This window comes from Zootermopsis nevadensis, unplaced genomic scaffold, assembly GCF_977971745.1.
Source record: "Zootermopsis nevadensis isolate Lab colony 2312 unplaced genomic scaffold, Znev_1.0 Znev_ptg000007l, whole genome shotgun sequence".
Taxonomy (NCBI): Eukaryota; Metazoa; Arthropoda; class Insecta; order Blattodea; family Termopsidae; genus Zootermopsis; species Zootermopsis nevadensis.
Window position 1 is genome coordinate 13,698,875 of NW_028259139.1, and position 10,709 is coordinate 13,709,583.

At 35.8% G+C, this 10,709-nt stretch overlaps 1 protein-coding gene across 1 annotated transcript; it reads left to right on the plus strand.

Annotated features, from left to right (window-relative positions):
• Positions 1–2,567: 2,567 nt before the first annotated feature.
• LOC110832015 (pre-mRNA-processing factor 17) lies at positions 2,568–10,571 on the plus strand. The gene is made up of 10 exons (XM_022068639.2): positions 2,568–3,225; positions 5,399–5,615; positions 5,950–6,179; positions 6,754–6,850; positions 7,123–7,337; positions 7,675–7,783; positions 8,278–8,432; positions 8,528–8,661; positions 9,280–9,501; positions 10,166–10,571. The coding sequence occupies exons 1-10, from the start codon at positions 3,055–3,057 to the stop codon at positions 10,341–10,343; spliced, it is 1,728 nt and encodes a 575-aa protein (XP_021924331.1). The 5' UTR covers positions 2,568–3,054; the 3' UTR covers positions 10,344–10,571.
• Positions 10,572–10,709: the final 138 nt, after the last annotated feature.

A 10,709-nucleotide genomic window follows, 5' to 3' on the forward strand; every position in this document is an offset into this window, starting at 1 on the left:
ATCTTGCGTGAAAACGACGTCACAGGAGAACTGAGGAGAGAGGTGGTTCTCGAAACGTTGGTTTTTTCGCCTTTTAATCACCTGACATGGCTGGTAACTTGACAGAACTTTATTAAATGAAGTCGCCGTGGAAGCTCCGGTTTCGGCCCAAAAAATGTTAACAAAAGCTCGAATGAAAATAAAACTCTGGAGACAAATGAAAGGAATTCGACGGAATATTTTTGTTCAATAGAAGAACACACAAGCACAGTTAAAATATGAGCCATTACTTGCATAACACTTTGTCAATTTAGAGAACTACTTTGCCTTTCATTATAAAGAAATTCATCAAGTATCGCGGATGAAATATGCTTGGAATTTGATAGTTCAGGGATTGTAATCGCATGCCTAAGATTACCGAAATTTTACGCAGTGCCTCCAAGCAAACATTGAGATAGAACGTAGTAAAGAATCATTCTATTATTAGACGCTATTTAACGTATTAGACTTTTAGCAAATTCGCCAATATTCAAATGTATGTGCCACATAAATAGACTTTCACGGTGGACCAGTACTATAATATTAATACTGCGTTTCTGTGTCCACTCATGGTTGTAATCCAGGTTTACAAAACTGTATTGTGACAAACATAAGCCTGTTCATGGCGCTTTTTGTTCCTTCAGTACTATTAGGTATTTCAATATGAAATGCCAGATTTCTATTATGTTGTCCAGTTACGCAAATGGGGGTCCGCAGTGGCCGCGCTGTCTGAGGCGTGGGCCTTGTGCCGCTTGGTCGCTGGGACCGTGGGTTCTAATCCCACTCAAGCCATGGATGTTTGCCTGCGTTTTTCTGTTTTGTGGTCCCGTGTACAGGTAGAGGTCTCGCGACGGGCCGACCCTTCGTCCAAGGAGTCCTACCGAATGTCTATAGATCAAGCCAACGAAAAGTTGGGACCCGCTCAGGCACTCGAAGAACGGGTCGATCCCAGTATCCCAGTTACGCAGATTAGATTAGTCACCACACTAATTTTCCGTCCTGTGAGTATTGTTACAATAAATTACAACGCTGTTTCATGACCGCCACATTGGTACAGCGGATCACAGAATTAATTATACAAAAATGGAATGGCGTCCAACAATTTCTTGCCGGAGACTTACAGACAGGATGACAAAAACGGAGATCGCTGAACGAAACATTTTACGTACCGTATAAGAATAATTCTTCTAAAAAAATTTATAAGCTATCACACTTTTTCCCTTGAATCTTTAAGTCCTACAGAAAATATGTGTTAAATAATTTTGGAAACACTTTCATCTGTTCACTGCGTACACTGAAGACATATTACAAGACAGACATTAAGTTTGAAATGCGTTAATTAAGTACAGAAGTTAGGTTATTTCTGTAGCATAGTTATCAAAGGCAACCTTAAATTGTTCTCGAATGCGTCGATGAGCGTACTTATTTTAAAGTCCCTGCACTTAGATGTGATGTGGTGCCCTACAGCCAATCAGAGCCTGACTGCATCTTCTGTAGTGACAGCTGTCTTGCATTTTGATCGAGATTCTTCTCCAAGGTTCTCGTCTTTGACAGTTAAAACTACATCACATACAACTCTTCTTATATTAACGTACCATTTTATGCAGAGTGTTGAGGTTAAATTTTTATTTTTAAAATGATTCCTGATTCCCTTCATGTCACAATCATCATTGTATTTTTAAGGCAGTACACACAGAACGTTCCATTGGTTGATTCAAAACACGAAATTCAAGGACCATTTCTTCTAAGGACTAGGCCCCTGACCTGTTACAGTTCAGAGTAAATTCTAATCCTTTTCGACTTTTGGTAGAGCTCTTTGTAAAGGGAAGTAGCCCATTTAGATTGTAGACTGTAAGAGAGATTTATACTTCATCGCATTCGTTATTCAGTACATTTTGTGGCAGTTCAGTTTAAACAAATAAACAAGGGTGTGAGTGTGTCGATTGGTTTAAACCGGCTCAGTATTGTAAAAACTGACAGTTAAAATGATGCGCTTTCTGACATTTGTGCTGAACTTTTATAAACTGCTCACAGTGAATACACGATTTATTGGTGGAGGTGATACGTGGTGCGGTTCTCAAACATATCAACAAAGTGCAAAATCGAGAAACACGGACTTGAAGAAGGTTGATGCCCAGCCTTCAAAAATAAAACAAGTGTTGACCGTTTGTTTCAGTTGTAAATATGGAGTACGCAAAAAACTGTTAACTCAGTTTCACAAAGATATTTTGAGAAATTTGTGATCTTACTGAATTGTGGGTACTGAGGAAAATTGTGTATCCTGCATAGCAGTAAATGCCAAATATTGCACTTTCTGTCTAAAGCACTCTAGAAAAAATATCAAGCCATTATTTTATCTCCATACGTCATCAGTTATTCCCACAACTTAAACAGGTACGTAAAGACATTCCTGCGGTGTGGAAAGGGGATGGAATGGTAGTTAACGTTGTTACCGACCGGCTGCAAATCGTTTTTGAACTAGTTTACTGAACGTTGCGAATAGATGGCACAAAGTAAGTGGCGTCATGGCCTCCACTCGTTGCCAACTTTTGACATTGAATTACCGATTTGTTTATTATTGTGTAAGCGAGGTGATTAATGCTTGGTAATACGGTATCTTAATTAGCCCGACCTTTATCAGATTGAATTAAATGTATGAAATTTAAACTCTGAATTACTTTGTCCCAAACGTAATGTGCTGATGGTTGTAAATTACAAATGCTGGAAATGCAGTAGGACACTCATCTTTAGCCTTTCATAGATATCAAGAACTTTTCGTGAAGAATTAATCCTCTCATATAAATTAATCGTTATATATAATGATTTCAAGAGTGGAACACAGCTTCTTAAACTTCTGAGCGAAGAGTATGCTTTGGATACAGCATGTTGCTAGAAGCAGTGTGGCAAACAGCGAAATATATCAACAGTGGCAATGTGTGGGTTGGTTTGATATTGAGTGTGATATAAAGTTGTGAAGCTAAAGTGGAGACAGGTTAAGAGCCAATATAATAACTATAGGTTGATTTATCAGTAAATATGCACCATCTGCAACAATACGTTAGTAGTGATGATGACGACAGTTTGACTAGTGGTGGTAATAATTTGGAGGACATAACCTCACATTTGAAACCATTGGATCATGTTAAATCAATTATCGTATTACAAAATAAAATGCAAGTATGTGCTGCCCCAGATGTTGATCCTACGGTAAGTATGAAGTGTAATTGCTTTAATTAATGCAATGGTGCGAAATAATTAAATTCTATGGCAGGCCCATGTGTACTATACAGAGTTTGAGAAATGTATGTAAGATTAATTTTCCCATAATACAAGTACAGAACTTATTTCACAAATAGATATACAAAAATTTAAGAATGTTCAACACAAGGAGAAAACATTATTTCACTTATAGATATACATAAAGCTTTGGAATTGTCAACAGAGGTGAAGTGAGTTAGGAGATAATCTTTTAATGGAAGCTTGATTACTTTTGTATCATGATCTAAACTTTTAACTGTAGGTGGAAGATTACTGAATAGCTTGATACATATATAGTATACTTCTTTTTGATGTTTAGTGAGGTTAGTATTTGGCATATGAAGATCATATTTATGTATTGTGTTTAAATTATGTACATCTGTATTTCTTTTAAATCTGTCCAAGTTTTCCACGACAGAGAATCTTTAAGAGAGTATATATTTACATGCAAGTGGAAGTATAGTAAATTTTCAAATTAATTTTCTACAAGAGACTGCTTTTAACACCTGCATTTTTTATGTAAAACACTTTATTACTGTCTGTTGAATTTCCCCAGAAGATTAATCTACAAGACAGTACAGTATGGAATAAGTAAAATGAACTAATTTTAAAATATTTGTCATGAATGGTACAACTGTTCTTATGGCAAAGCATGCAGAGTTTAGTTTGGGAATAATATATTCAATGTATTTCTTCCAGTTTAAGTCAATTTGTAAGCCAAGGAATTTGCTTCTACTAACTCAATTAATTATTGTCAAAACCTAGATTTAAACTGGGACATGTCTTGTTCTTATTAGCAAATTTTATATATATTTGTTTGATCAAAATTTAGTAGCAGTTTGTTAGCTTTAAACCATTTGTTTTGGTTGACGAAGATATCATTTTGAAGATAGTCCAATTTTAAATTTGGATGATACTTGTATCAACAAAGATAATAGGTTTAGATTAAGAGTTTATAGTTGTAGGAAGATCATTCATATATATGGGGAAAAGTAAGGGTTCAAGTATTGAAACTTGCAGCACTCCATGATTTAGAATGCCCCATTCTGAAGAGGTATTATGATTGGTATGGGGAAATTTAATATCTACTGCGTGCCTTCTGTTATTTAGGTAAGATATAAAACCACTGTCTTGCTATACATTGAATTCCATAACATTTCAGTTTCATCAGTAATAATTCATGGTTTACACAATCAGATGCTTTGGCAAGACCACAAGATACTCCACCCATATGCATCCTATTATTGAGGGAACAAAAAATTTCATTACTTAAACTAATTAGAGCTTTTTGTGTTGAGAATTTTTTTCTAAATCCAAATTGTTTCTCTGCATGGATATTGTTTCAGTGTAAGAAATCATTTGCTCTCTTTCTCAAAAAATGGCCTCTAGTTAGAGATGCAGCACTTTTCACCATTTTCATATGGTGATTTTACTTTTGAATATTTAAGTCTTTTAGGAAAAGTTCCTTTGGCCATAGAACGATTACAAAGATAAAGTAATTAAATACTTATGTAATTGGATTCTGTAGGGTTCTGACAGTGGTGGGATAGAGTCAGGTTTATTAGACTGTACCAGTGATCTCTATCAGACCCAACAGAGTAGGTGCCTGTACCCCATACATCTGAAGATGAAACTGGATCCGGTTTTCAAAATGTCATATACATTTTAACCTTGGGCGATGGACAAAGTCCAAAAACTCAATAAATCTGACTACTTATGTCATCTATGCTAGATTTAAGCAGTTCAGATGAAATTTGATCATAAAATGTTTTAACCTGAGAGAATTTATTATATTTTTTTATTTTCATATGGTGTAATATGCATAAGATGGAAATGAGTTCAGAATTGCTTTAGTCAAGAACTTTGCATCTCTGGTTACTGGGGTTACAGTACTGTTATTATTTTTACTATCATTAAAAAGTAGGTATTAAAAGAGTTAGCTTTTTCTTTATTTGTGAACTTTCACTGTCTGTAGATTCCTTACCAGTTTCCTTTTTTACAATTTTACAAACAGTCTTTACTTTATTATGAGACTTGGTGTAATAGATGCACTGAAACAGTATTCTATGACTTATTTGAGTTTTTTGGTTGAGTCTGCACATGAATTTATTTTCTGTTACAGGGCGCCGTAGAACATCTGCACCACATTGATTCTACAACAAAAGAGGTGATGCATAATCTGAAATATGAAGAGCTATTTGCTCCTGAGGTGGGACCAGAAAATCCCTTTCAGACAAGACATCAGCGAGCCCACAAAAACATGCTCTCTGGTTTTGTGGAGCAAACACACATAAATGACTTTCAATTTGAAAATCAGCGCAGGACTTTCAATAGTTATGGTATGAAGAGTGTTTGTTGTTCAATAAGTTATTAAATATAAAAGTGCTGACTGTGGTAAATTAATGTTCATTCTTGGATCATTAAGAATTTAATTCCTACATTTATTTTTGCATGTTTTATGATGCTTTATATATAATGCCTCCTTGGGAATGGCAGTAACAAATAGAAATTAAATTCTTGAAGATATTAAGAGATTTTGACTTGGGCAGTGCTTGTGTGTCTGTAGGTACTTATTCAGCATATTGAAATCTATCCTTCATAAATGGAGGCATTCTCCGTTGTATAGAAGTACCAGCAATAAGTTTAAAAATAATCCACTGTTCTTTGTTATAGGATATGCTCTGGATCCCACAGTTGGATGTTCTCCTGAAGAAGCAACGAATTTTATAGGTGCCACAGAAGCAGCAAAGGAAGCTGAAGGGAAAACAGTTTTTGAATCAACCAAGGAACGACCATCAGACAGGAGGAAGCGTAGTAAAAATGACAACCCATCAGATATTGAAGGATTTCTAGGACCATGGGGGGGTTATGTTGATGAGAAGAGGGTGATGAAACCAAGTGAAGTAAGTTGATGGTTTGGATATAGTAGAAAATAAAAAAGTCAGGTCCTTAATTTTCCTGAATTATCTTTTTGACACATTTTGAAACAAAAGTGATGTGATGCATTTTAGGTTTCTGGTGTATGAGAGATATTTGTACTACTTCCTCATGATATATGTGTTTATAACATGTGAACATATTTTGCATGTCAGGTTGTGATGAATCATTAGTTATCATCAAACCAACATTTTTGCGTGGTTGCCAAGATGGTATTTTCATTTTACTAAATAATTACCTAAACAGACGTTGCGTAATAAGAAAATAAGTACACAAACAAGCTCATTTTGTGTTCACACAGTCAACATTTACTGTGTTTGGAATTATGTCCAGTATATATATAATGCAGTGTCGTGATTTAATGATCCTTGGCACTCCTGACAGTATTAATACAAGTATGTAGGTCTAGGCATTGATACACAGTTGGAATAAAAATATGTGTTGTTGTTAAATGCACCTGCAAGTGCACATTTACTTAGCAAACACCCTTGTGTCATGTTAGGAAATCGTGTTCTGAAGTTGGTATCTTATACATTATAGGAGGAAGCTGTTGAATTGGAAGAAATTCTTGCAAAACGACAAAAGAGAGGAAAGCAGGTGGATGATAAACCTCTCGAGGAGAAGACAGTATTGCACAGTAAGAATAATATAATTGTTACATACGTAAATTTATGAGGTCTTGAGTGAAGCAGAGCAGACCTATAACTCACATGTTCTTATCCTTAGACTAGGTGGATGTCGGTGGATAACGGTCACTACAGTTATTCAGCATACATTTTAGATGCTTGGAAATGGAATAAATACTTTTCTAAACTTAATATATTATCTGTAATTGCTTTAGCCATAGTGTGTGTTATATTCATATGTATTGTTTGCTAGCTGTCACATTGTTGTTACTTTCTTTTTCAGTCAAAGATACAGTGGATTACCAGGGTCGTTCGTTCCTCCACGCTCCGCAAGATGTGGGCGTAAATCTGCGATCTGATTCACCTCCAGAGCGGTGCTTCCTTCCAAAAACACAAATTCATACTTGGCAAGGTCATACCAAGGGCATCTCCAATGTCCGTTGGTTTCCGAAGACAGCGCATCTGTTGTTGTCCTGCAGCATGGACTGCAGAGTTAAGGTACCATGGCAATAGCGATAATACCTTGATTTTGTTACACATAACCATGTCTACTATTTTGGGATTTTAGTCTTGTGTAGCCTTGTGGATGGCACCGCTTAGAAGGCCACATTCATGAAATCAGCAAATGTCATGTGTCTCATATCTCCCGTTTCTGTTCCCTGTCACATATTATTTTATGATTCGGCCTGTTCATTGTGAGCAGACTGATGAGGAAGGCTCTGCTGGGTGTGCCGTGAGTTGATGTGCTCAATCCTTGTAAGTTTCTTCTCATTTCCCTGTTTAATGTGGTTTGGAAGGGAAGAAAATGCTATGCAGTGTTTGTGTATTGTTTCAGTTATGGGAAGTGTATAATGAGCGTCGTTGCATCAGAACGTATTATGGCCATCGGCAGGCAGTGAGAGATGTTTGTTTTAATAATGCTGGCACACAGTTCCTGTCAGCAGGTGAGTAATACTGGCAAACATATATTATATATTATAGGAGTCATAAATAAGTTTCACAAAAGTATGCACTTTTACAACATTGGAGTGTAAGTAGTAACTTTGAGTAAGTTTGACTTTCTTTGCTTTGAAACTTTGGTTAAAAATGTTTCAAAGCAAAGAAAGTCAAAGAATGCATGTGGAAACTGTGTACTTGGTGATGTTTGCATCTTCTTTAGTCTTATTTATTTGTGGTGAGACAGGGAACAACATGCTGTCTGTCTTATGAAACGCACATTGGCTAGTCTCTTCCAAGTGTTTTATGATCCTGTGTGTCTCAAGACTATGATTGAAAATTATGTTTATGATTCTTAGGTTTTTAGTATAACTGATCATCTGGAAAAATCCATTGGGTCAGTGTCAGAATGATTGCCGGTTAATATGATTCCAAGACCCATGTAAAATACATTACAAAAAATCACTTTGTACATATAATAGTAATCATTTTGTATGTTTAGCATATGACCGATACATCAAGCTGTGGGATACAGAAACTGGTGAGTGTATATCTCGCTTCACAAGCCGCAAAATTCCGTACTGCACGAAATTCCATCCAGATGAGGACAAACAACATCTGTTTGTTGCTGGAACATCAGACAAGAAAATCATCTGCGTAAGTCACTGAAATATTTATATCATTACAAGATCCGTAAATTTATTTGTCTGTAAAGTGTAATTTTTTCTTAAAACTGTTCCATTCCTTTGTAGTGGGACGTGCGGTCAGGAGAAATTGTTCAGGAATATGACCGGCATCTTGGTGCAGTTAATACGATCACATTTGTTGATGAGAATCGGAGATTTGTTACAACTTCTGACGATAAAAGTCTTCGTGTGTGGGAGTGGTAAGTTCTTGAGTACAATGACTGTCTAACAGATCCTAAGGTTTCTTACTGTCGGCCAGACCCTAGGCATTGAGGTATTCATATTTCTCAGACATTTTAAGCAATAACATTCTTGCATTTCCTTGTATCTTATACATAACTGACATAGCCTCCTTTGCCCCCTTCATGGTAGGGATAATAAACACATTCAGAGTCTTAATTCTAAAATATAAACAGAAGAGACCCACATGGAAATATAGATGTAGATGGGAGGATAATATTAAAATGGTTAATTCATGAGGAAAGATGGTGAGACAGGATTATATGACTGATTTTACAGAGAGAGTGTTGCTATTGAATTAACAACAGTAGTACGTCAATATTTGGCAAGTTCATTTTGACATTTTCTGTGTCTCTCAAACACTAACAGTCTCTACTGTGGGTTTCACAGCATGCAACTTCAACATTGTAGGGTTAGTCAGCAATAGGATCACAGCTTCTCTTCTTCTGAGAATCAAGTTTTTCTAAAAGAAATACACAATATTCCATGTGTAAAAAACACCCCAACTTTGGATGGTAAATTTTTATCGCAAATGCGGTATTTACTTGTTCTTATTTATTGTGAAATGTCTGTTCCAGGGACATTCCAGTGGATATGAAGTATATAGCCGACCCCACAATGCACTCGATGCCTGCAGTGACACCGTCACCAAACCAGAAGTGGCTGGCTTGTCAGAGTATGGACAACAAGATTGTAATATTTTCAGCTCTAAATCGCTTTAAGATGAATCGCAAGAAAACCTTCAGTGGACATATGGTAGCTGGTTACGCATGCACTGTTGACTTCTCACCTGATATGAGGTTTGTCTCATTGACTATATATGAGAACTGTATCTGATGGTACAGTGTCATGGGCTCCTGACTAAAAAGTATTGCCATGAAAGTGGCATGAGAAGAAATACATAACAATAACAAGGATAAAAGCACAAAGGACTAATATTTGGGAGCTGACTATATTGAAATTCTCATTTTGTGTCTCTCTAGGAGTGGGGCAGAAAATTTAAACTTTAAATATCAATAATTGAACACCGGTATAATAGGAGTGGATGTCCAGAAATTAAACTGAAAATTATGGAAAATATGAAGAAGAGGAATGTTATATAGGCACACTACTGTTTTTGAAGCTTGTTTAAAATATGTTACTAGTTTATCCATATTAGAGTTTGGTTCTTCTAAATCTGCTAAATTTGATTTAACTGAGGAACCAACTTTAACTCCCCTCATATTTAAATGATTATTTTATATTTATAGTTATTTGCTTAATCATTTATAGTTATTATAAAAATTTATGGACTGGATCTATAAAATAGAATTGAAACAAAATTTCAAGTTATTTATGTGATCATAAAACTTAATTTCAATCATGAATTTAGTCACACAATGTGAATACATTTCAGTGCTTGTTGAAATTAAATTATCTTTTAATCTTTATCATATCACCATTAACCTGTCTGTTTCATTGCAGCTACTTGGTGTCAGGAGACGCTGACGGAAAGTGCTACGTGTGGGATTGGAAGACAACAAAATTATACAAGAAGTGGAAGGCTCATGACAGTGTGTGTATTGGTGTGCTGTGGCATCCACATGAACCCAGTAAGCTTGTTACTGCTGGATGGGATGGTCTTATCAAGTACTGGGATTAAATTTTGATAGTGTATATTCCTGATCATTTGACAAAGGAAGATCATCATTCATTTGTAAATATATGCCAAGTGCCATGAATGATTAGGTTGACAGAAAATTCACGTAAAGTGCTTGTGTTAGTTACTGTCAATCCTTTATAACTGAAATATCTAACATTTTGGATTGCTACATATTTATGTGTTCACTAGTGAGAGAAGTAATAAATCATATTAGTGGTAACAGCAAAATTTAAGTGTTCCATATCCAAAGACTACCAGTTGCTGCTGCTAATGCTTATGTTATGAGGTCTGATAAGACAGATAACAAGACTAATGCTGTGACGAGACTACTAGTAATAGAAAGGGAGAAATAGACGTAACATAGTT

Bases quoted from the DNA above. Each gene is read 5' to 3' on its own strand.
- LOC110832015 (XM_022068639.2), top strand. From the start codon at position 3,055: ATGCACCATCTGCAACAATACGTTAGTAGTGATGATGACGACAGTTTG. The intron at 5,616-5,949 runs GTATGAAGAGTG...TCTTTGTTATAG, and splicing joins CAGGACTTTCAATAGTTATG to GATATGCTCTGGATCCCACA. The intron at 6,180-6,753 runs GTAAGTTGATGG...TATACATTATAG, and splicing joins GGGTGATGAAACCAAGTGAA to GAGGAAGCTGTTGAATTGGA.